The following is a 27,594-nucleotide window of genomic DNA, read 5'->3' on the forward strand; positions in this document are numbered from 1 at the left end:
CTGTCCTTCTGTGGTCAGTGGTGCTGCTGGGTCCTGTGCTGTGTCCTGTTCAGTCCAGTGGTGCTGTGTCCTGTGCTCTGTGCTTCTAAGGGCATAGTTATTTCCCCATTATTCCCAAGTTTTTAAAAAATAAAAGAAAAGTAAAAAAAAATAAAAAATTAGAAATTAAAAAAAATATATATAATTATAACCAAATGTGCAAAACCAATCCAGCAGTATAAGTCCATTGGTACTGCAATATTACCAAGTTCACACATTCTGCAGTATCAGTCCAGTGGTGCTGTGTCCTGTGCTCTGTCCTGCTGAGTTCCGTAGTGCTGCTGGGTCCTGTGCCGTGTCCTGTTCAGTCCAGTGGTGCTGTGTCCTGTGCTCTGTGCTTCTAAGGGCATAGTTATTTCCCCATTATTCCCAAGTTTTTAAAAAATAAAAAAAAAGTAAAAAAAAATAAAAAATTTAAAAAAAAAAAAAAAAATATAATAATTATAACCAAATTTGCAAAACCAATCCAGCAGTATAAGTCCATTGGTACTGCAATATTACCAAGTTCACACATTCTGCAGTATCAGTCCAGTGGTGCTGTGTCCTGTGCTCTGTCCTGCTGAGTTCCGTAGTGCTGCTGGGTCCTGTGCCGTGTCCTGTTCAGTCCAGTGGTGCTGTGTCCTGTGCTCTGTGCTTCTAAGGGCATAGTTATTTCCCCACTATTCCCAAGTTTTTTAAAAATAAAAAAAAAGTAAAAAAAAATAAAAAATTTAAAAAAAAAAAAAAATATATAATAATTATAACCAAATTTGCAAAACCAATCCAGCAGTATAAGTCCATTGGTACTGCAATATTACCAAGTTCACACATTCTGCAGTATCTTGTGCTACATATAATGGAGACCAAAAATTTGGAGGATAAAGTAGGGAAAGATCAAGACCCACTTCCTCCTAATGCTGAAGCTGCTGCCACTAGTCATGACATAGACGATGAAATGCCATCAACGTTGTCTTCCAAGCCCGATGCCCAATCTCGTAGTACCGGGCATGTAAAATCCAAAAAGCCCAAGTTAAGAAAAAGTAGCAAAAAGAGAAACTTTAAATCATCTGAGGAGAAACGTAAAGTTGCCAATATGCCATTTACGACACGGAGTGGCAAGGAACGGCTTAGGCCCTGGCCCGTGTTCATGACTAGTGGTTCAGCTTCACCCACGGATCTTAGCCCTCCTCCTCCTCCCCCCCCCTACAAAAAATTGAAGAGAGTTATGCTGTCAGCAACAAAACAGCAAACAACTCTGCCTTCTAAAGAGAAATTATCACAAATCCCCAAGGCGAGTCCAAGGGTGTTGGTGGTTGTCAAGCCTGACCTTCCCATCACTGTACGGGAAGAGGTGGCTCGGGAGGAGGCTATTGATGATGTAGCTGGCGCTGTGGAGGAACTTGATGATGAGGATGGTGATGTGGTTATTGTAAATGAGGCACCAGGGGGGGAAAAAGCTGATGTCCATGGGATGAAAAAGCCCATCGTCATGCCTGGTCAGAAGACCAAAAAATGCACCTCTTCGGTCTGGAGTTATTTTTATCCAAATCCAGACAACCAATGTATGGCCATATGTAGCTTATGTAAAGCTCAAATAAGCAGGGGTAAGGATCTTGCCCACCTAGGAACATCCTCCCTTATACGTCACCTGAATAACCTTCATAGTTCAGTGGTTAGTTCAGGAACTGGGGCTAGGACCCTCATCGGTACAGGGACACCTAAATCCCGTGGTCCAGTTGGATACACACCAGCAACACCCTCCTCGTCAACTTCCTCCACAATCTCCATCAGATTCAGTCCTGCAGCCCAAGTCAGCAGCCAGACTGAGTCCTCCTCAATACGGGATTCATCCGAGGAATCCTGCAGCGGTACGCCTACTACTGCCACTGCTGCTGTTGCTGCTGTTAGTCGGTCATCTTCCCAGAGGGGAAGTCGTAAGACCGCTAAGTCTTTCACAAAACAATTGACCGTCCAACAGTCGTTTGCCATGACCACAAAATACGATAGTAGTCACCCTATTGCAAAGCGTATAACTGCGGCTGTAACTGCAATGTTGGTGTTAGACATGCGCCCGGTGTCCGCCATCAGTGGAGTGGGATTTAGAGGGTTGATGGAGGTATTGTGTCCCCGGTACCAAATCCCCTCGAGATTCCACTTCACTAGGCAGGCGATACCAAAAATGTACAGAGAAGTACGATCAAGTGTCCTCAGTGCTCTTAAAAATGCGGTTGTACCCACTGTCCACTTAACCACGGACATGTGGACAAGTGGTTCTGGGCAAACGAAGGACTATATGACTGTGACAGCCCACTGGGTAGATGCATCCCCTTCCGCAGCAACAGCAACAGCTGCATCAGTAGCAGCATCTACAAAATGGCTGCTCATGCAAAGGCAGGCAACATTGTGCATTACAGGCTTTAATAAGAGGCACAACGCTGACAACATATTAGAGAAAATGAGGGAAATTATCTCCCAGTGGCTTACCCCACTTAGACTCTCATGGGGATTTGTGGTGTCAGACAATGCCAGTAACATTGTGCGGGCATTAAATATGGGCAATTTCCAGCACGTCCCATGTTTTGCCCACACCATTAATTTGGTGGTGCAGCATTACCTCAAGAGTGACAGGGGTGTGCAGGAGATGCTTGCGGTGGCGCGCAAAATTGCTGGACACTTTCGGCATTCAGCCAGTGCCTACCGCAGACTAGAGGCACATCAAAAAAGCATGAACCTGCCCTGCCATCACCTCAAACAAGAGGTTGTGACGCGCTGGAACTCCACCCTCTATATGCTGCAGAGGATGGAGGAGCAGCAAAAGGCCATTCAGGCCTACACAGCCACCTACGACATAGGCAAAGGAGTGGGGATGCGCCTCAGTCAAGCGCAGTGGAGACTGATTTCCGTGTTGTGCAAGGTTCTGCAGCCATTTGAACTTGCCACACGAGAAGTCAGTTCCGACACTGCCAGCTTGAGTCAGGTCATTCCCCTGATCAGGCTGTTGCAGAAGCAGCTGGAGAAAGTGAGGGAGGAGCTGGTAAGCCATTGCGATTACACCAAGCATGTAGCTCTTGTGGATGTAGCCCTTCGTACGCTTTGCCAGGATCCGAGGGTGGTCACTCTTTTAAAGTCAGAGGAATACATTCTGGCCACCGTGCTCGATCCTCGGTTTAAAGCGTATGTTGTGTCTCTGTTTCCGGCGGACACAAGTCTACAGCGGTGCAAAGACCTGCTGGTCAGGAGATTGTCCTCTGAAGAGGACCGTGACATGCCAACAGCTCCACCCTCATTTTCTTCCACATCTATGGCTGCGAGGAAAAAGCTCAGTTTTCCCAAAAGAGGCACTGGCGGGGATGCTGATAACATCTGGTCCGGACTGAAGGACCTGCCAACCATTGCAGACATGTCTACTCTCGCTGCATTGGATGCTGTCACAATAGAAAAAATTGTGGATGATTACTTTGCTGACACCATCCAAGTAGACATGTCAGACAGTCCATATTGTTACTGGCAGGAAAAAAAGGCAGTTTGGAAGCCCCTGTACAAACTGGCTCTATTTTACCTGAGTTGTCCCCCCTCCAGTGTGTACTCGGAAAGAGTTTTTAGTGCAGCGGGGAACCTGGTCAGTGAGCGGCGAAGGAGGTTGCTTCCTCACAACGTTGAAAAAATGATGTTTATAAAAATGAATAATCAATTCCTCAATGAAGTACAGCACTGCCCTCCAGATACTACAGAGGGACCTGTGGTTGTGGAGTCCAGCGGGGACGAATTGATAATGTGTGATGAGGAGGAAGTACACACTGTAGGGGGAGAGGAATCAGAGGTTGAGGATGAGGACGACATCTTGCCTCAGTAGAGCCTGTTTAGTCTGTACAGGGAGAGATGAATAGCTTTTTTGGTGTGGGGGCCCAAACAAACCAATCATTTCAGCCAAAGTTGTTTGGTAGGCCCTGTCGCTGAAATGATTGGTTTGTTAAAGTGTGCATGTCCTATTTCAACAACATAAGGGTGGGTGTGAGGGCCCAAGGACAATTCCATCTTGGAACTTTTTTTTTTGCATTATATGACCAATCAACAGTCGTTTGCCATGTTCAAAAAGTAAAACCAAATTTAAAAAAATTCAAGAAATTAAACCAAAAGTAAAATGCCGTGTCATAATTTAAAACAAGAGGTATTGACGTGCTCTAAAACTACTGTATTGTTGTTTATATTTTATAAACACTACACTTGAAAGTTTGAGTCTTTCAATAAAAAAGTAACTGTCCATTGCACGAATATTTGCAACAGGGACAATTTTAGGGTTAAGAAAGTCAACTAATAACACTTCGACGCTGTCTGTCTTTATAAACACTACACTTGGAAGTTGGAGGAGGTATTGTGGCCCCGGCACCAAATTTACTACCGGGGCCACTCCACTGTGCAGTCCATATTTAGGTGTATCAGATATTAAACAATATATTGACAGTTGATGCCCAATTTTTTAATTATATTGTGGCCTCGGTACCAAATTGTGTACCGGGGCCACCACACTACGCAGTCCAGATACTTGTTTGGTGAAATTCAGACCAGTTGAGGGTTTTATTATTATATTGTGTGGACCACTCTATCTATACCACACTACAACTCTATACCACTCTATTTCATACTTTAATTCTATTTCATACTTTAATTCTATTTAATACTTTAATTCTATTTCATACTTTAATTCTATTTCATACTTTAATTCTATTACTAATTACCATAAAGAGGAACAAAATAAACCAATTTTACCAAAAGTATAATATGACTTAGACTTACAAACACTACACTTGAAAGATCGTGCCTTTAAATGAAAAAGTCAGTCTTCATTGCACGACTATGTGCAACAGGGACAGTTTTTTGGGTTTACAAAGTCAAACAATAACACTTTGACCCTGTCTGTCTGGGATCTCAATGATGAATTGTCTGTACCATGTTTGGAGGAGGTATTGTGGCCCCGGTATCAAATTGGGTACCGGGGCCACCCCACTATGCAGTCCAGATACTTGTTTGGTGGAATTCTGACCAGTTGAGGGTTTTATTATTATATTGTGTGGACCACTCTATCTATACCACACTACAACTCTATACCACTCTATTTCATACTTTAATTCTATTTCATACTTTAATTCTATTTCATACTTTAATTCTATTTCATACTTTAATTCTATTTCATACTTTAATTCTATTACTAATTACCATAAAGAGGAACAAAATAAACCAATTTTACCAAAAGTATAATATGACTTAGACTTACAAACACTACACTTGAAAGATCGTGCCTTTAAATGAAAAAGTCAGTCTTCATTGCACGACTATGTGCAACAGGGACAGTTTTTTGGGTTTACAAAGTCAAACAATAACACTTTGACCCTGTCTGTCTGGGATCTCAATGACGAATTGTCTGTACCATGTTTGGAGGAGGTATTGTGGCCCCGGTATAAAATTGGGTACCGGGGCCACCCCACTATGCAGTCCAGATACTTGTTTGGTGGAATTCTGACACGTGGAGGGTTTTTTAATTATATTGTGGCCTCGGTACCAAATTGTGTACCGGGGCCACCACACTACGCAGTCAAGATAGATAGATGCGTATTGCGTATCATAGATAAAGTACATTCAGTGGTGTGGGGCAAATTGAAAAATATTCAAAATGCACTGACATTATCAAAAACAAGAGGTTGTCACACGCTAAAACTCCAACATGTATATGATGGAGAGGATGGAGGAGCAGCCGTATGTGTAGTGTAATGCAGATCTGTTGAAGGTTTTTTATATATTTTATTGTGGTGCCCAGTGCCCACTCCTCTACGCAGTCCAGGTACATTTATTGGTGCGAATCATAAAAGTTCAGGGTTTTTAATATATATTGTGGTGACCCACTCCTCTACGCAGTCCAGGTACAATTATTGGTGCGAATCATAAAAGTTCAGGGTTTTTAATATATTGTGGTGACCCACTCCTCTAGGCAGTCCAGGTACATTTATTGGTGCGAATCATAAAAGTTCAGGGTTTTTAATATATTGTGGTGACCCACTCCTCTACGCAGTCCAGGTACATTTATTGGTGCGAATCATACAAGTTGATGGTTTTCTTATTATATATATTGTGGTGACCCACTCCTCTAGGCAGTCCAGGTACATTTATTGGTGCGAATCATAAAAGTTCAGGGTTTTTAATATATTGTGGTGACCCACTCCTCTACGCAGTCCAGGTACATTTATTGGTGCGAATCATACAAGTTGATGGTTTTCTTATTATATATATTGTGGTGACCCACTCCTCTAGGCAGTCCAGGTACATTCATTGGTGCGAATCATAAAAGTTCAGGGTTTTTACTTTTTAATATATATTGTGGTGACCCACTCCTCTACGCAGTCCAGGTACATTTATTGGTGCGAATCATACAAGTTGATGGTTTTCTTATTATATATATTGTGGTGACCCACTCCTCTAGGCAGTCCAGGTACATTTATTGGTGCGAATCATAAAAGTTCAGGGTTTTTAATATATATTGTGGTGACCCACTCCTCTACGCAGTCCAGGTACATTTATTGGTGCGATTCATAAAAGTTCAGGGTTTTTAATATATATTGTGGTGACCCACTCCTCTACGCAGTCCAGGTACATTTATTGGTGCGAATCATAAAAGTTCAGGGTTTTTAATATATATTGTGGTGACCCACTCCTCTACGCAGTCCAGAAAGATACCTTGTTGCAACGTTTTGGACTAATAACTATATTGTGAGGTGTTCAGAATACACTGTAAATTAGTGGAAATGCTTGTTATTGAATGTTATTGAGGTTAATAATAGCCTAGGAGTGAAAATAAGCCCAAAAACTTGATTTTTAAACTTTTTATGTTTTTTTCAAAAAAAATCCGAATCCAAAACCTTAAATCCGAACCGAGACCTTTCGTCAAGTGTTTTGCGAGACAAATCCGAACCTCAAAAATAACGAAAATCCGGATCCAAAACACAAAACACGAGACCTCAAAAGTCGCCGGTGCACATCCCTAGTATGTTGGTGCAATATTGTTGATGGGCTTGTATGTTAGTAGAAGAATTTTATATTGGATTCGTTGAAAAACAGGCAACCAATGTAGAGACTGACAGAGTGACTCAACAGATGTAAAACAATCTTGCAAGGAAAACCAATCTAGCCACTGCGTGCAATTAGATTGTAAGGGCTCAAGTCTGATTTTGGGAAGACCAGTAAGGGGGGAATTATAACGATAGGGAAGATGATGAGTGCATGAATTAAAGTTTTTGCAGTGTCTTGAGAGAGATATGTACGTATTCTGGAAATGTTTTTTAGATGCATGCAGCAAATATAGAGTTGATGTCGGGAACAAAGGATAGTTGCGAGTCAAGGATTACACCTAGACAGCAAGCTTGCGGGGTGGGATTTATGGTCATGTTGTCAACAGAAATAGAGATGTCTGGCAGTAAGCTTCTATTGTTGGGTGGGAATATTATTAATTCTGTTTTTGAAAGATTGATTTTGAGTTGGCAAGAGGACATCCAAGATGAAATGGCAGAAAGACAGTCAGTAACGAGAGACCAAACAGATAGTGAGAGATCAGGAGAGGATAGATAAATTTGTGTATCATCAGCCTAGAGATGATACTGAAATCCAAAGGAGCTTTTTAGTTTTCCTAGAGAAGTGGTGTAGATGGAGGACCTAGGACTGAGCCTTGTGGAGGTTGTTCCCTAGAAATTAACACTGAAAGAGCGATTAGATAGGTAGGATGAGAACCAAGATAGGACAGTGTATTGAAGACTTAGGGATTGTAGCGTCTGTATGAGGAGAGAGTAGTCAACCGTGTGGAATGCAGCAGATAGATCCATGAGAATTAGAAGAGAGTAATCACCTTTAGTTTTAGCTGTGATCAGATCATTGACAACCTTGGTCAGATCAGTCTCTGTGGAGTGTTGAGAGTGAAAGCCTGATTGAAGAGGATCCAATAGGTTGTCTGCAGAAAGTAGACGTGTGAGGCGAGTGTAGGCAATTTGCGCGAGAAATTTGGAGAGGCATGGGAGCTGAGAGATGGGGAGGTAATTTGAGAGAGAATTTGGGTCAGAATTTAGGTTTTTTTTATAGAAAAGGAGTGACCACTGCATGCTTGAATAGTGATGGAAAGATACCAGTAGAGAGAGAGAGATTACAGATTTTAGTTAGAAGTGGTATGAGCACATGCGACAGGGACCTACCAATTTGTGAGCGTATGGGATCAAGAGGACAGGAGGTAGAGTAGGAGGATAAGAAGATAGTAGAAACTTCCTCTTCATCTGTGGGATCAAATGAAGAGAGAGTGTCAGAGGATGCTGGGAAGGAATTGAGCTGATTGCTAGTCTAGGGAGATGATACCATTTCAAGTCTGATTCACTTTTGCTCACATGGTGAACAGAATTTTGGGAACTTGTAATATGGCTTTGTGTACACCTGTTACTGACTTCTTCCCCTGTTTAGAGACTTTCCAGCCAATGTAATGTTCTCTGGTTACATAACTATTGAATGTGAAGCCATGCTTGAATGATATGTGTAATAATTGCACAGTCAGTGACTGAACAGAGCAATGCTATTCATGCTCATATATTTTGATTTTATTATGGGAAATAAGTTATTTGCACCTGTGTTTCTGCTTTCTCTCAGTGGAAGTGGTATGATAACAATTAGAAATGCTATGGGCGATTGGAATCTTGCACCAAATCAAATCCTGTGTTTCTCTGTTTCAGATGTGACAGTTGAAGATGAATGGAATTTGCTTTATGTGGCAGTAACTCGTGCAAGAAAGCATCTCACTATAACAAAATCAATAGAAAATATTCTGACACTGACTGGGGTAAGGTTTACTAGTGTACTATGTAAAATATATTGGCGTTCTATGAGAGCACTTACTAAGTGATAAACTTTGTGAATGCGCTAAACAATGTTGAAATTGATGCCTTAACTCCTTTTCTCTTACCGCCACCTGGGGTGCCCTGCTTACCATGGAATTGTATGAGGGAACATAGAGTAGGCACTCAAATTATTGACTTTCCTGTCGACAGGCTATATCCCATCTGCAACCTCTTGTGAACTTCAGTGTTTGTTTGAGTGCCAGAGAAGTAGGACCTCTGGCATGCTGTAGCCATTTTCTTTTTAAATATTACTTATTACTAGAGATGGTCACTGACCCCCGTGTTTTGGTTGTGGATTCGGTTTTGGATCTGGATTACCATCGTGTTTTGGTTTGGATTTTGGTTTTGCTAAACCGCCATTGCGTGTTTTGGTTTTAGTTTTGGTTTTGTTTGGTTTTGTTTTGCTATTTTGTTGGAAAATCAATATTTTTGGGCCTAAAATAACCCAATTTAGTGCTCCAACTGTTTCATAGATAAGTAATCTAATTGTAGAGGTAATAAATCATCCAAAAAAACTGTTTAATTCCTGGTAGATAGGCCTTCATTTATTCTACACATAAAACATATTGTCTTCCTCTCCATCTATGCATGTTTGGATGTATATTACACCCTACACTTATAGTTAAATATGTAAAGAAATGGAAAAAGGCAGTTTGCTTTCTGTCTCTATAGGCCCCCCTCCACTTGTTTAAAAAACCCAAAAATTCAGCCGTTATAGACTGTACAATATTAATTGAAATGGACAAAGCTAGTTTGGTTTCTGGCTCTATAGGCCCCCCTCCACTTGTCGAAAATACACAAAAATTCAGCCGTTATAGACTGTACAATATTAATTGAAATGGACAAAGCCAGTTTGGGGTCACTCTGTCTATGACACCCTACCCTTAAGGAGAAATTGCCCAAACAGCAGCCTTTCAAGATGGTACGTGATATGGAAATGCCACAAGTCCCTTTCCTCTTTGGGGTAGATTGCACCCTACACTTACATAGAAAGTTTTAAAAAGATGTTATCGTCATCATCTTCAGCTTCATCCTCACCCTCATCAGTGTGTACGTCATCATCACAGACTATCAATTCATCGCCGCTTGAATCCGCCATTAGAGAACAGTCAGTGCTTGAATGTCTTGGATGGTGAAGGCCTTCCTCGTGGAAGATGTAGGTCATTTTTATAAACATCATTTTCTCCACATTTTTGGGAAGTAACCTTCTACGGTGCTCACTGACTAAGTTCCCAGCTGTGCTGAACACTCGTTCAGAGTACACACTGGAGGGTGGGCAGCTTAAGTATTGCAAAGCAAGTTTGTACATGGGTTTCCAAATAGCCTGCTTTTCTTCCCTGTAAGGAAAGGGACTGTCTGACATTTCCATATCAACTACCTCTTAAAAGTAATGCTCCACCATCCTTTGCATGTTTATACTCGTATTGGATGGAGTTATAGGCAAAGTGACACATTTTTTGGAAAAATCCTTCAAACCAGCCCAGATGTTAAATTGTTCTGGTCTGCCCCTGCGTTTTCCCTGCTTCTTTTTGGGAAATTTAATTTTTTACGAGCAGCAGCATTTTGAGAAAGTGAAGGAGGACACGTCAAGCCCGAGGCCCAGTTCAGCGACCAACTTGCTGAGCAATAGCTCCTTGCAAAAGTTCACATCTCGCTCATTTACAAGTAAAGACTCAATGTAGGTTTTAAACCTTGGATCAAGCACAGTGGCCAAAACGTACTGATCCGAGTTCAAGATCTTAATAACTCGAAGATCATTGTGAAGCGAATGAAGTACTTGATCGACAAGGCCAACATACTTTGCGCTCCCTGTCTTTGTGGATTTTTTACCTTTTTAATATAGGAGCTGCAATACCTCAATATAGAGAGCGTTAACTTGTCAATTTCTACTAATCTAATATATGGATAGCAGCACTCTTAGGATTATGATTACCCATCAATCTAGAAATAGAGATCTAAAAGATATTTTTAGTACTGTCCTTCCTGGGAATAAAGAATATATTGTTGAAGACAATTTCTGTGCACAATATATTCAGTATGAAAAACTATGTGAGACAGAAACTAGGCTGTGGTGGGATGTCACCACACTAACACATTATTTACAAGAGAACTTGATTCCAAGAGGTCTGCAGATATCAAAAAACCCTACATTTACACCAAATACAAGTAATTTTTTTGAAAGATGGAATACCCTGCTGGATAATTGTTCCAAGCAACTTATAGGATTAATCATTGAAGATAGAAAAGCAACACTTGAACAAATTAACACTCAAATTAATACTATTGAAACCAATTTTTCACCTCTTAAAGAATTGGAAGATTTTAACAATCTTATTGCATTGACGAATGTAAAGATAGATAAGTTGGAGCAAGAAACCATAACTAGAAAACAGAAGAAATTTTCAAGAGATGCTAAAGAGAAAGAGACAGGAGATATTACTAAGATAAGAATAATTAATAAATCTAAAGCATTAATTACAGCACCTAAAAAGAACACAAACATTGGGAATAAAGCACCGCTAATTAAAAAAAAAAAAAATAAAGATAAGAGAAGAACTTATTTGCCTTACAACGCAAATAATTTCCACTACACTCCAAAGAGGAACATAGACCATAGAGAAGGTACTATGAGAAAATCATTTCTACAAGGGGAGAACGATGCAAAAACCCAATTAGGGAACACAGCCAAAACCCTTATGGATAATATTCAAAAGGGGAACACCAACATGAGAAAGAGGACCCTATCCAGAGATTCAGAAGATTTTTTAGGCCTTCTGTTTGGGACAGACGATCTAATAATCAACCCTGGGTTAAACCACACCCCCCAAATAAAAAGGAAAAAATTCGGAGAGGTACCAGAGGTGGAAAATACCAGAAATTGAAAAAATCCTCCACGTCTACTAATGAGAAAAAAAGCTCCATATTCAATCTCAGCCAACATACTCTTACTGAAAACCAAACATCTCTTCTGCAAAAAGGTCTCAAATTTGCTCCGCAATCCCAACCAAGTAAATTTGAAATGTATTTAGATCTGCATAAATTTGTGAGGAAGGTATGTCTCAAAAAATATTTTATGAGACAACCTCAAGAGAATGCACTGAATAAAGAAATTTCTGAGTATAAACATACAGACCTTAAACCTAATAGCAAATTTTATCCATCTTTTGTGAAAGGTTCATATGTAGATACATTTCAGAGGTTGGTAGAGAGAGATGTAGAATCACTTCCAGAAAAAATTAAATCGAAATATAATTTGTCAAAAGGTGAAATACTAGCCCTGGAACAATTAAAAAAGAACAAGGACATAATAATCAAACCAGCTGATAAGGGAGGGGGCATAGTGGTTATGGATGTCAACAAGTATTCAAGAGAGTATGAGAGACTCTTGTCAGAAGAAAACACATACAAGAAACTTGAAAATGACCCGACCTCCAAATATTTGATAGATTTGAAAGAACTATTGGAGGAGGGGTTACACTTGGGGATATTAAGTAAAAAGGAATATTCCCATCTATGTATTGAACATCCAAGAATACCAGTGTTTTATTTTCTGCAGAAAATACACAAAGATAAGAGTAACCCCCCTGGTCGCCCGATAGTATCTGGCATAAATAGCATTACTGCTAATCTATCTGGATATATCGACTATTATTTACAAGATCTAGTTAAAAACCAACGAAGCTACCTTAAAGACACCACAGCAATCTTGCGAACTTTAGACAAAATTGCATGGAAGGATTCTTATCACTTAGTCACATGCGATGTAAAATCACTTTACACTTGTATAAGACATGCTGATGGATGTGAACATACCCATCATTACCTATGTTCCCAATCAGATCTAGAAACATCTCAGGTCAATTTTATTATGAGTGGGATAGAATTCATATTAGAGCACAACTATTTCTGGTATGATGGATCCTATTTCAATCAAGTGACTGGTACCGCTATGGGTACACGTTTTGCGCCCAGTTACGCTAATCTATTCGTATCCAAGTGGGAAGATGATTGTATCTGGGAGAATAATCCATACCAGCAACATCTCATCATTTGGAAAAGGTATATAGATGACCTGTTCTTCATTTGGGAGGGTGACTTATCCCTTCTGGAAGAATTTATTCAGTATATAAATAGGAATCAATTGAACATGGAATTTACGGTAGAAACTAGCAGACAACAAATATCTTTTTTAGATTTGACTATATATATAGAAAATGAAGAAATCAAAACCAAAACTTTTCATAAAGAAGTGGACTGTGATCAATTTGTACCTCCATCAAGTAATCATCTAGGGAGATGGATTTACAACATTCCAGGCAGCCAATTTAGACGTATAAAACGGAATTGTTCACATATGGATACATTTAATATACAAAGTGAGACACTCAAAACAAAATTCCTTGAACAGAATTATGATTCAAACAGAGTCAATAAAGCTTTAGATGAAGTAAAAGCTATTGACAGGTGTAGTCTACTGGAATATAAGGAAAAAATTCCCTCTGATATTGAAGAAGTTAGATTTATTTCGCAATGTAACAGCAATATAGGTGTCTTCAGATCTATCATTCAAAAACATTGGCACATATTAAAAATGGATGAAGAGTGTAGTAAAATCATTTCAGCAAGACCCAATATAATATACAAGAAAGCAAGCAACCTCAAATCCATCCTTACGGCAAGTTGCATTCCACCACAAATAGGAAATAGTGGCAATAACACTTCAAAGGGATTTTTCTTCTGCCTAGGCTGTAATGTATGTAAACAACTTGACATCAATACTACAAGAAGTATAAAAGAAGTAAAGTCCATCAGTAACTCACAATGCTTTCCAATTAAGACTCACATATCGTGCAATACCGAAGGAGTCATATACGTGCTGGAGTGCCCCTGTGGCCTCCAGTATGTAGGGATGACAAAAAGAAAGCTCAAACAAAGGATATCAGAACACATCTACAATATCAAAAGGGGACTTAAAACCCATAATGTTTCTGATCATTTTTTTAGAGTTCATAGTCAAGACCCCAAGGGTCTAAAATTTGTAGGAGTAGAACACATAAGACCAGATTGGAGAGGGGGAAACCATGTGCTGAAAATCGCAAGGTCCGAATCCAGATGGATTTTCCATATGAAAACACGAGCCCCATATGGTCTGAATTTGGACTTTGAGTTGAGTCATTTTATATGATCATTTTTATAACTAATTATTTTTCCTCTGGAATGCTTGGAACAGGAATTCACTATAGAAAAAGGCGACCTTTCAATTATATGGTAATTTTTATGTTCAGTTTACAATCATTGATATCTATATTCATGTGAATATTTACATATATATATATATATATGTGTGTGTGTGTGTGTGTATGTATATATATATGTGCACACAGTATATTATTTTTTATGATTTTTTAATTTTTAATTTTTAATTTATAATTTTTAACTTGGTGCCTTATAATCCTTTATCCTGGATGTACAAAAAGACAGTATGTACATCTAAAAGGTAGAATGTGATTATAAAAGGACACATAGTATGTGTGCCTGTGGAAACACTCCCAGTTTTTAATTAGTGCTATCTAACAATTTTAACCAATAAAGGAATAAAGATGCATGGATAAAAAGACTTGCAGTGTAGTGCAGCAGTATCTTGAGAAAGTCCACATCGGACGAAACGCGTCGATCAGTCTGCTTTTTGACACATCCAGCTTACTGTAGTGACAGGAACCGCCGTCAGAGGGAGTCTACACAGTGCTCACCGCGCTCACCGGAACAAGCAGGGGACGTGTGTGGACAGTATCCCAGGAGGATTCACCTGGTTCCTTTACCTCCGGACCCACGAGATTACCAAGGAGTAGGGTAAGATACAGGGAAAGTGAGGGAAGCAATCTTGGAACTATCACTGCGGAAAAGAGTATAAACATTTGTGTATATGTCTGTTCATATCATTTGCGCTCCCTGTCTTTGTGGATTTTTTACCTTTTTAATATAGGAGCTGCAATACCTCAATATAGAGAGCGCTAACTTGTCAATTTATACTTTGCTGAATTGTTTGCTTTCAGCTCCTCCTTCATTTTCTCAAGCTGCTTTTCCAATAGTCTAATTAAAGGACTGACTTGGCTCAAACTAGCAGAGTCTGCACTCACCTCACACGTCACAACTTCAAATGGTTTCAGCACCTTGCACAGCACTGAAAGGATTCCCCACTGTGCAAAAGTGAAATACATCCCCCCTCCTTTCCCAATGTCATGGCTTGTGCAATATGCTTGGATGGCTTTGCGCTGTTCCTCCATCCTCTGAAGCATGTACAGGGTGGAATTCCACCTAGTTACCACCTCTTGCTTAAGTTGGTGGCAGGGCAAGTTAAACTGCTCTTGGAGCTGCTGTAATCTTCTACATGCTGTGGCTGAATGCCTGAAATGGCCTGAAATTTTACGGGCCACCGAAAGCATCTCCTGCACCTCACGGTTATTTCGTAGGAAGCTCTGCACCACCAAGTTGATGGTGTGAGCAAAACAGGGAATGTGTTGGAAATCACCCAGCTGTAATGCTCGCACTATATTGTTGGCGTTATCAGAAATGACATACCCTGGGGAGAGACCAAGTGGTATAAGCCATGCATCAATCACATATCTCAGTTTGCGTAACAAATTGTCAGCTGTATGCCTGTTAGTGAAGCCGGTGATACAAAGAGTGGCCTGCCTATGACAAATGTTACATAGTGGTGTACATGCTGCTGCTGGTGAAGGTGAATGACCAACCCAGTGGGCTGTCACAGTCATATAGTCTTTGGTTTGGCCACTTCCACTTGTCCACATATCTGTGGTTAAGTGGACAGTGGGCAGAATGGCATTTTTCAGCGCAATCTCTAAATTTTTACACACATTTTTTACACACTTTTATAGTTGTGGAATTGCTTTACGGAAGAAATGGTGTCGCGATGGAATTCTGTAACGCGGACACAAAACCTCAATTAACTGTGAAAAACCAGCTGCGTTTATTGTGGAGATTAGGCGCAGATCTAACACTAACATTGCAGCCATGGCGTCTGTGATTCGCTTGGCGACTGGGTGACTGCTGTCATATTTGCTTCCCCTCGCAAATGATTGTTTCACAGTTAATTGCTGAAATGTAGGACTGCTCATTTTCTTGACCTGCCTCTGGGATGACGATTCACCCCCAGCAGCAGTGGGACTAACGCTTTCTTCAGAGGAATCAATAATAGTGCAGGAGTCATCCAGCCTTAAGTGGGATGCCGGGCTAACTCCGAGCGCTACTGAGGATATTGATGAGGATGGTGTGGTGGGTGTATTTTGTAGCCGTCGGGATGTCGGTGAGCGGAGGGTCTTAGCTGATGATGGAGTGCTTGTAATTTTTTGGGAAGAACTTTCAGCTTTTCCCAACACTTTGCCATGAACTCTCGTTAAATGGCGTAACATAGACGAGGTTCCAAGATGGTTAAGGTCCCTCCCTCGACTGACTGTGGCTTGACATACACTACAAATGGCTATACAATTGTTGTCTGGATTTGGGTAGAAATAATTCCACACATAAGTGGATTTTTTTGTTTTATGCCCAGGCATGACAATGGCCTTTTTCCTGTCACGTGCCAGAACTGCTGCCACTGGTGCAAGACTTACACAAACAACCTCATCCTCATCAACATCCTCATTAGCGCCCTCGTCGCCTACACAAATCTCCCCCTCATCCTCTTCTAATTCCAAAGTGGCATCCTCAATTTGTGTATCACCGGCTACACTCGGGCTATTAAGGCACACATCAGCAGAATACTCACGATTAGACATCCCACTGTTGGATGGACTCTCCACAGGGATTGGTGTCATTTGTGAATCAGAGCAAACATTATCCTCTAATGCCTTACTGTTATCTTGCAGCTCGGCTTTGACGCGTAACAGTAGTTGTGCACCAATTGTAGGCTCGGTAACTTTTTGGGATCTGCCACTAATAGCCAAAGGTGAAGGCCTCATTCTCTCTTTGCCACTGCGTGTGTAGAATGGCATGTTGGCAATTTTTTTTTTATCGGCACTTAACTTTTGCTCAGTAACACTTCTTTTTCGCTTCGACACAGTAAAAAAAAAATTTGTTTTTGTTTTTTGGACTGATTTCGAAACACTCTGTAGTTTGACATCGCCTTGCCCAGATGACGTACTGGGAACACTAATATCAGGACTGGTGACAGAACCTGGTTGCTCATTCTGCTCATATGTGAACTGCTTTGAATCCATTCTCAGCCCAAAGCACTTGTAGTGCTAAAAATTATTTGGTAAGATACCGCTGACAGATAGTAATTTTGACAGCCAGAAATATTTATGCACAATTAGGGCGGACACCCCAAAAGCACTGGGGAGTGCCAAATATTGAAAAGAAAAAAAACCTCTATCCTCCTTTCTTCTCTAGGGATTTTTGTTACAACAATTGGAATAAGAATATTGGATTCTCTGTCCCTGCTCTAATCAGCCTGTGACTACACCCTTCTCTCTCCCTCTGTCAAATGGCGATGGATTGCTGTGGAGGCGTGTATTTATAATCTTGAAGTATCGCGAGAACCGAGCCCCGAGATCCAACGACGTCACGATGACGTTCGGCCTCGATTTGGATTCGGAGCGGGCGGGAGAGAACCGAGCTACTCAGCTCGGTACTCGAATACCCAAAGTTCGGGTGGGTTCGGTTCTCGGGGAACCGGACCCGCCCATCTCTACTTATTACCTTATTAGAAGGTGTATGTACTATAAGCAGCACATACACAGCTTATGTAGGTTTTTTTGTTTGATATACCTAAGCGCAGCAGCCACAGACAAGAGGAGGCTTCTGCAGGGATGTTTCTGGTAACCGCACTGAATAAGGAGACTGCTGTTATCCTGGGCCGTTCAGACAGCGGCACTGCCTTCTGGCAGTGAGCGCCACGTCTCTGTGCCGGGCGCCATTTTGGTATATTCCAAATCCCTGCTGCATTGGAGGGGGTACTTGGCTCGGACCAAATACGAAGCAGCTGCTATTGGAAAACCTATAGCAATAAATAAGAGACCAGCAGGGTTATGCTAGCAAAAGCCCGCATTTGGCCTGTGTTCTCAAGCTGCCTGAGAGGGGTGGGAGCGATTGAAAAGGAACTCCCTATTTGTTGCAACAATTTGGTATGTTCCAACCCAGGAAATGCAGGGGAGGTACCTAGCTACAGTCAGGGGACTGGACAAAAGGCTGTAATTCAGAGACAGGCTCCTCTCCTCTTTAATTGTTTGAACTGGTTCTTGGCCAACAGCAGGGCTAAGTACCTTTTGCTATAATTTTTTTCACACTGCAAGAATTAGAAACGGCCCCTTGGAACAGGTTCCAAAGGTGGATATGCCAATGGACAGGTTGGCCCACCATACTACTCTCCCAGTGCCGGGTTCTGCGGCACTCCCTGATGCCACTGACCGCAGGCTGGAGGGTTTTCTTAAATGCATCTTTCTGGCGGCAGACGCCTCACTAACAGCTATGCTGTCTTCAGCGTGGTTTGCTTGGACAATGGAGACCTGGGCTGACCAGCTGGTAGCAGGGTTACAAGACCTGTATGAGGCTGCTCAAAACGCAGCCTTAATTTACTAATCTATCTCAGCATTGGCAATTGTGGCCCAGAGGATTCTCTGGCTCAGGTCCTGGCATTCCGTTCAGAGTCAAAGAAATCTCTGGAGGCTCTTCCCTACTCAGGCTCAGCCCTTTTTGGCCCAGAATTAGATATTATCTCTCAGGCCACGGGAAGTAAAAGTGCCTTCCTTCCTGTGAGTACACCTAAATGTAGGCTTCCGAGGTTTGGGTCTTTTCACCAATCCCTTCGGGGGGTCCATTAGTGAGAGGCCAGACCATTAAGGGCAAGAGGTAGAGCCCTATTCTCTACAAAACATCCCAACCCCAGGTTCCCGAACAAACCAGCAGCCTGACTGGACCCTTCCCCTCTCCATGACCACAGGAGTAGGGGGACACCTGCTGTGGGCCAGAATTCTTGGAGTGGCGTCCTCCCAGAACTTGAAGAGAGGGTTGTTCTTTCATGGGGTCAGCATAGCTGTCGTTCTAGGGTCGCTCCCCCCCTTGTTCTTTTCACATAATGATGACACTAAATTGAAGCCAGGCTGTCGCTTTGCTTCCTTCATTAGAAGTCATCTGCAGAATATAACCAGGAAAAGGTTACTTTCACTCCCTTAGCCCCTCAGACCTCTCCTCAAGAGGTGGCTGGGCATGAAAGTTTACACTCTTCATGTACTCCCCTGGGGGGGCTAGTCTGCTACTCCCTGTAGGGCCCCTTGAGCAGGCAGAGGGACTTTATGTACCTCACAGAGCCCCAGAAGTTGCTGGCCTTTCTAGGGCAGCTTCTGGTGAGCCTGAGGGTTCCCGATTGGTCCCGACACATCGGATGCACAGACACTCTAAGCATGATAGCAGTTCCAAAAAAGGTTTCCAAAAAAGGCAACCTGTAATGGCAGGGCCCAGTTCTTTACCAGCACCTACCTCTGGGGGTTTTGATGCCATGGTCTTTGAGGCCAAACTCTATCGGTCCAGAGTGGTAGACAACGTGCTTTAAGCCAGGAAGCTAACCTCAGCCCGCATTTATTACAGAATGTGGCATACCTACATTAAGTGGTACGAACGAAGACTCTGACACTCGACTAATTTTCATCTTTCCCTTATCCTAGCCTTTCTCCAGGATGGCTTGGACGCAGGTCTGCAACTTGGGTCCCTAAATGTCCAGGTGTTGGCCTTATCTATCTTTTTTCAACTGAAAATAGCTAATATTCTGTAAGTAAGAACCTTCCTTCAAGTGGTCCTGCATATACAGCCCCCTTATGTTATGCCTACGGCTCCCTGGGACCTAAACTTGGTTCTTACAATGCTTCATAGGATTCTCTTTGAACCAATTGGTTCAACAGAGTTTAGATTCCTTATGTGGAAGGTGGTACTTCTCCTGGCCATTTCCTCTGTGCGGCGGTTATCGGAGCTTGGGGCCCTTTCTTGTCGGTCCCCCTATCTCATCTTTCACGATGACAGGGCTGTGTTGAGAACAGTTCCATCTTTTCAGCCAAAGTTGGTTTCAGGTTGTCATCTAAACCAAGAGATTCCAGGAGGTTGCTGTCTCCGCATGCCAAAACTCCTCGACTTAATTGTATGTGTTTCATGCCCTCCGCATCTATGTTAAACAGACATCGGCAATTCAACAAACTGACTCTCTGTTCGTACTATTTGAGGCCCATAAACGGGGTTTGCTGGCTTCTAAGCAGACCATCGCTAGGTGGATTACGTCCACAATTAAGTAGGCCTATGTCAGTTCTGATCAGCCTGCGCCAAGTCGTATTGCCGCCAATTTCACCCGCTCAGTGGGGGCTTCTTGGGCTGCGCATAACAGGGTCTCAGCGGATCAGCTCTGCCGGGCGGCTACCTGGTCCTCTGTCCATGCCTTCAGTAAGTTTTATCAATTTAATGTGCTTGCCCACCGGGCACCAGATTTGGCCGCACAGTGTTGCGGATCGGACTGTCAGAGCGGTCCCACCTTTAGGGGGCTGCTTTGGTACGTCCCCATGGTAAGCAGGGTCCCCCAGGTGGGGGTAAGAGAAAGGAGGACTTTATACTTGCGTTAAATCCATTTCTCTGAGTCCATCTGGGGGACACTGCGTTCCCTCCCTTCTGCAGTTCTGTGGTTATTATTTTGGTGTTGGGGTTCCCTTCCTTTGGGCTTTTGTATTACACACTAAAGTTCATATGGGGCTTTTGAGGGGATATAGCCTGTCAGCAGGAAAGTTAACTATTTGAGTGACTACTCCACGCTCCTTCATACAAACCTATGGTAAGCAGTGTCCCCCAGATGAAATGGATTTAATGTGAGTATAAAATCCTCTTATTCACATTGTCTAACATGTTTTTGATTGCAGTTTTTTAAACATAAGTGATCTAAAAAATAGGTAAGGCTAAAGTTAACTCCAAATTTACTCTACAAATGCAGATGTAAATTGACTCCGAAAAAAGAGGTACATTTTACACAGGTATGTTGAGCCAGACACCCCTTTCTTCCCCTGTTTCGCCTCTTCAATCGTAATGGGCTGCAAGGGTCCATAAGGGCAATATGCTATTTAGTCTACATATGGCCACAACCTTAGCTATTGTTTGTGGGCATGTGCAGAAGTAAACTGCGTATTATATGTAGCATTCCTCACTTTGAATCCAACTCTACATGAGCCCCACAGTGTGAAGTCAAATAATTTAGTTAAAAATTCATAAATTCATAAAAATTGTAAATTTGTGTTTATGTGAATTTAAGATTTGTTATATTAAACTTTAGACTGTCTTCTTTGAATTTTTTGTAAATTTGTCAGTGCAGCTTATTAAATTGTTCTGTACATGAATGTTTTGAAAAAAAATACTATTAGTAAACTGTGCCCCTGTTTTGGGAAAGGTAAAAAATTGTTGTCTGCAGGATTCGGTGTTCTGAGCTGAAAATTTGAGAATTGAAATGCTCTTAATAACCAAAACTAGTTTAGGCTTTATTTAACTGTATACAGTGGCTAGAAAATATATATGAACCCTTTGAAATTACTTGAATTTCTGCATAAATTGGTCGTAACGTGATCTGAACTTCATCGAAGTCACAAGAATAGACTTACACAGTCTGCTTAAACTAATAACACACAAACGATTATATGTTTTGATGTCTTTATTGAGCACACCATGTAAACATTCACAGTGCAGAGTGAAAAAAGTAAGTGAACCCCAATATTTAATAACTAGTTGCCCCTTCTTTCGCAGCAATAACCTCAACCAACCGTTTCCTGTATCTGCGGATCAGGCCTGCACAACACTCAGGACTGTTTTTGGACAATTCCTCCTTACAAAACTGTTTCAGTTCTCCAATATTCTTGGGATGTCTGGTGTGAACCATTTTCTTCAGGTCATGCCACAACATGGTCCAGTCCCTGAGGTAGCAAAGAAGCCCCAAACCATACTTTACAGTTGGGATAATGTTTTGATGCTGGTGTGCTGTGCCTTTTCTTCTTCACACATAGTGATGTGTGCTCCTTTCAAACAACTCAACTTTCATTTCATCTGTCCAGTGGCACTGTGGAATAGCCAGATGCTCTTTAGCGAACTTCAGACATGCAGCAATATTTTTTTGGACCGCACTGAACCCTTCTGTGGTGTCCTCCCATGAACACCAATCTTGTTCAGTGTTTTATGTGTTGTAAACTCGTAAACAGATATGTTTGCAAGTTGCAGAGATATCTGTGAGTCTTTAGTTGACACGCTAAGATTATTCTTAACCTCTTTGAGCATTCTGTGCTGTGGTCTTGCAGTCATCTTTGTAGGAAGACCACTTCTAGGGAGAGTGGCAACAGTGCTGAAATGTTGCCATTCATTGACAGTTTGTCTTACGTGGTCTGTTGAATATGAAGATACTTCTGTAACCCTTTCCAGCTTTATGCAAGTAAATCTTAAATCTTTTGTGATCTCATTTGCATGAGACATGATTCACATGAGGCAATGCTTCTTATGAATAGCAAATTCCAAATTTGTGAGTGGTTTTGATAGGGCAAGGCAACTCTCACCAACACCTCCAATGTTGTCTCCTTGCTTGGACTCCAAGTTAGCTAAATCCTGATGCCAATTAGCTTTTAGAAGTCATTAACCCAGGGGTTCACATACTTTTTCCAACCTATACTTTGAATGTTAAAAAGATGCATTCAATATTGACAAGAAACTTACTGTGTTATTAGTTTAAGCAGACTGTGTTTGTCTATTCTTGTGACTTGGATGAAGATCGGATAACATTTTATGACCAATTTATACAGAATCCAGGTAATTCCAAAGGGTTCACATACTCATTCTTGCCACTGTATATCTTATGTTCCACTGCTGTCACTTTTATTTATGTATGTAGCTGAATTAGTTAAGGCTGTAGAGGGGACTTCGTTTGATCTGAACTCAGGTAAAAACAATGTTACCACATCATGGTTTATTAATGAATTTTAAGTTTACACTTCCATTTACTTATTGCATGGTAACTTAAGAGCTGGGGTTAATCAAAAGACTTTGACACTGATCAGATTAAATGCATAAAAATAAAATAAACCTTTAGAGTTGAGCATAATGCAGCTCTTCAACTGGTGTGAAGCTAGAAGTCCCAGCATGCCCTGCAGGAACTTTCAGTTTTACAACCAGGGAGAGCCAGAGATTGCCCCAAAACTGGTTTAACGAATAACGTATATACTATTTATTAAGTTGGTTTACTTGTTACATATTTGATGTATCTGTTTAATAATATATTATTGCTTTATTTTAGGAATATTTCCTAAAAGCAGAGCTGACAAGTCAGGTGATAAAGGAGGGCCCTGTGTTTTGTGCACTGCAGCACTGCAACAACCCTATCCCTGAACAGACACTACTGACCATGAGAAAGCTGCCAATAACTTTCGTAAGGCTTTAAGAGATTCTAAACTCCTTTTTAACTGTTTTGCAATTGTGTTTTTTTTTTTTAACTCATGTATTGATACTTGTATGCAAGTGAATTTTGTCAAATATATAAGTAGCAATTGGTAAATCTAACCGTATTCTTCTTGTTTTTTGTCGTGTTTTTTTTCTTTATTACAATCATTATCCTATTAGTACTTGCAGTCATAACAATTAGAACAAAGATCAACTACAAGATAATGTAGTTGGCTCAATTTAATACATGTATTAAATGTTTAGAAGGGTTGAGAAAAGAAAATAAGTATATTTGGCTGTTTTTGAACAAGAGTGTAGTTTCAGCAGTTCCATGTCATCTCAGCATCTGTGTGAGGATTCACAACACTAGCGCCAGATGACCGCTGTCAGAAAACAGTTCACAATGACCGCTAGAAACAACTTCTCTCAATTCCTATAAACAGCACTTTGCTAAGAACAGCAATCTAGATAGTCACCTCACCTGGACTACTACGTCTAAGTTTGGTTTTGGATATCTCTACTTGTGCTTTGAATATGAATTATTGTGTTTGATTGTCCCCCACTATTCTACCTTCTCCAATCCCTTGACTTTGACTTAGTCCATCACTATTCTAACTTCTACAATCCTTTGACTTCAACTTGTACCTCTCAGGATAAATGGCTTGACTGGAAGTAGTGTCTGATAGCTACCCCAGCCAAGTGGGTCCTTCCCGTGACAAGCTGGAGAGAGCTTAATTGAGACCAGGGGGTAAATGTATGAACCTCTGGATTCTTCAACTCCGGCGAGTTCAGCGTCTTCAGCGCTTAAATTGAAAGCGGCACTGCCTTGTAAAGGGAAACTTCCCTTTACAAGGCAGCGCCGCTTTAAATTTAAGAGTTGAAGACGCTGAACTCGCCGGAGTTGAAGAATCCGGAGGTTTATACATTTACCCCCAGGTCTTGAATATTTTCCCAGAGCATTTGTTGGTCAAACTGCACTTTTATGCTCTGTGCACACTATAATCAGATGTTTTCATTCATCATCTTTGTATGTAGCGTACCTACTGTGAACCTATAAATTGATTCAGCAACTTTTATTTCTGTAATGTAATGTACAGTTATAGTCTGACAGTAAAATTGTTGTTGTACAGCTGCCAGGATTTTTACAGCCCTGCTATCTTCGCAAGGCAAATGATTGTATAGAAAGTAGAAAAATACAGTCACACAGAGATCAATGATGTCTTTACAGAAAGGAACGGACAGTGCAAGTCACTTAATAAATAGATGATGGGTTGTGGACAAGAGCGTTGGACATGCTTTATTTTTCTCCTATCTTCTCATCTGTTCTTGTGTGGAATGTTCGTTTATACCAACCAGTCCATGATTTTTGTTTGAGCATTGGTTATCCGTTGACCTGTATAAAAATAGAATGGAGGAGAGACAAAAAAAAAAGTTGGCAGTGTGCACATTACATTATTCTGTTATAGTGCACAAAGTAATACTAGTCCCCTGTTATTCTCCCTGATATGGACAGCATGTAATAAGTAAGAGGAGTTTGTGTAGGAGGGGAGAGTAATTTTTACATTAACATGTCAGGCTCCAAGGGCATATTGAGGCAGAGTAAACAGGAGATTTTTTTATCACTGGTTGTGGCTATTGCAGTGGTTCCCAAATTGTGCACCGCGGCTCCCTGGGGTGCCGCGGCGATCTCATAGGGGTGGCATGGCTAGGACCGGTGGTAAGCAAGCCGGGGGACTACTTGTTAGTTATTTTGGCTTAGGGATGCTTTGAAAAAATTATGTAGTCCCTAAGGGTACCTCCAACTGAAAAAGTTTGGGATCCACTGGGTTATTGTGTACAGTCGGGCCCAAAAGTTTTGAGAATGGCAAAAATATTATTTTTCACAAAGTCTGCTGCCTCAGTTTTTATGATGGCAGTTTTCATATACTCCATGTCATGAAGAGTGATCAGATGAATTCCAATTAATTTCAATGTCCCTCTTTGCCATGAAAATTAACTTTATCCCCAAAAAAACATTTCCACTGCATTCAGCTCTGCCACAAAAGGACCAGCTGACATCAGGTCAGTGATTCTCTCAATAGCACGTGAAAATGATGATGAGGACAAGGCTGGAGGTCACTCTGTCATGCTGATTGAGCTAGAATAACAGACTGGAAGCTTCAAAAGAAAGGTAATATTTGAAATCAATGTTCTTCCTCGGTTATTCATGGTTACCTACAAGGAAACACATGCAGTGATCATTGCTTTGCACAAAAGGGGCTTCAAAGGCAAGGATATTGCTGCTAGTAAGATTGCACCTAAATCAACCATTTGTCAGATTATCAAGCTCTTCAAGGAGAGAGGTTCAATAGTTGTGAAGACGGCTTCAGGGCGCACAAGAACATCCAGCATGCGCCAAGACCGTCTCCCAAAGGTGATTCAGCTGCAGGACTGGGGCACCACCAGTGCAGAGCTTGCTCGGGAATGGGAGCAGGCAGGTGTAAGTGCATCTGCACGCACAGTAAGACGAAGACTTTTGGAGAATGTCCTGGTGTGAAGAAGGCCAGCAAAGAAGCCACTTCTCTCCAGGAAAAATATCAGGGACAGACTGATATTCTGCAAAAGGTACAGGGATTGGACTGCTGAGGACTGGGGTAAAGTCATTTTCTCTGATGAATCCCCTTTCAGATTGTTTGGGACATCTGGAAAAATGCTTGTCTGGAGAAGGAAAGGTGAGCGCTACCATCTTGGGTCATTCTCAAAACTTTTGGCCATGACTGTATATAGCCCTGTCCACAAACTCTGGATTGATTCAAACTTCTGCCACTCAAGCTGCCTGCTTGTGTGTCCAATCAGGATATTTATGCGTATTAGATTTATGTATTAAAAGTGCAAGATATCCAAGCATTCTTGTGAAGCACAGACAGTATTTGAAATTTTCTCAGATGTGTGGTAGCTCTGCAGAACTGCCACAGCTTTTGTCCAGCAGCTTCCTGAAAATTTGAACTAAAGGACTACTGCTAGTATTTAGTATAACAATGCCACCCAATTCGCAGCTGACACCAGATGGATGCTATTTTACAGATTCAAATGTTCATTTCCTTTGCTGTGTTTGAAAACTCCAAAAGCGTAGTTGTTGTTCTGCAAGTCTTGAGTTAAATCTTTAAATGAATTTGTCTGTTCTGATAATATACTTCGTTCAGAAAATCCAGTTATTTAAAAAGTGTGCAAAGAATTAGTGTGCAACTTGCATATGCAATGTAATTATTCATGTAAAACTTGTACAAATATATAATTGATAAAGCATGTGAAATGTTTGGCTCATATATAAACCAAATTTGTATTATCAGTAATAGGATTTATTCAATTTAGTGACCAAGTACCTTGAAGAGTGTGAGTCAAACAAAACACCTATTTATTTTGTTTTTATTTATTTCATTTGTAAACTGTCTAACATTTTTCTTTTGCAGAGCGACAAAAGTGAGGATAAAGGTGGCTATATCTGCCATGCTTGTGTACAGAAACGGGTTGGCCCATTAACACAACTAATGATATCTTCAGAGGTCTTGAAAACCATGGAAGTTAAAGAAGAGAACATAGTTCTCGGCAGACACCATGAAATGCTGCTGCAAGCTATTTAAATGGCATTGGCAAATATTAATTTTATATTCATCAAGAAGCGTAATATGAGGGTCATGGAAATCATTGGGATGTCACTGGATGGAATCTGTATTTGTTATCTGCTATTAACATCCAGCAACATCATTTTTTTTATTATGTATGTATTCTATGGTATTTCTTCATTTATGTGTCATCATCATGTCATGCCCAATTTTATTAAACCAAAGTTTTGATTGTAGTCTCTATGTGAATTGTGTAACTCTCAGGTCTTTGACCAATATACTTATGTTAATATGAAAAGTATGTTTGTTTAAGCCAATTTATAACAGTGTATGTAATTTATAACACATGAAAAAGTTTATTAAAAATCCTTCTATTGGTATTTGAAGATGTGTATCCTTTTTTAAAAGAAGTGTGCTGAATGAACTTGAGAAAGCTAACAAGTTGGATGTATCAGTCTAATTTGAATTTGTGTTGTTTTAGTAAAATTTATTTAAAATCTGCTGTTTTAATTGGGATAGAAGACATAATACAATACAGAGGCTTTCTGCTCTATCAAGCATCTAGCAATTGGCTGTCAACTGGAGTTTTTATTGCTCTGATT

General features: G+C 40.9%; 1 protein-coding gene across 1 annotated transcript in view; it reads left to right on the forward strand.

Moving 5' to 3' along the window:
* Positions 1 to 27,372, forward strand: part of FBH1 (F-box DNA helicase 1) — a 95,014-nt gene extending 67,642 nt beyond the window's left edge. Inside the window, exons 19-21 of the mRNA XM_075208577.1 lie at positions 8,772 to 8,878; positions 23,248 to 23,379; positions 26,840 to 27,372. Of these exons, the coding sequence (XP_075064678.1) occupies positions 8,772 to 8,878; positions 23,248 to 23,379; positions 26,840 to 27,010 (410 nt within the window). The 3' untranslated portion in view covers positions 27,011 to 27,372. The remainder of the gene's footprint in view (positions 1 to 8,771; positions 8,879 to 23,247; positions 23,380 to 26,839) is intronic.
* Positions 27,373 to 27,594: the final 222 nt, after the last annotated feature.

The sequence above is a fragment of the Mixophyes fleayi genome, chromosome 4, assembly GCF_038048845.1.
Source record: "Mixophyes fleayi isolate aMixFle1 chromosome 4, aMixFle1.hap1, whole genome shotgun sequence".
In the NCBI taxonomy this organism is placed as follows: domain Eukaryota; kingdom Metazoa; phylum Chordata; class Amphibia; order Anura; family Limnodynastidae; genus Mixophyes; species Mixophyes fleayi.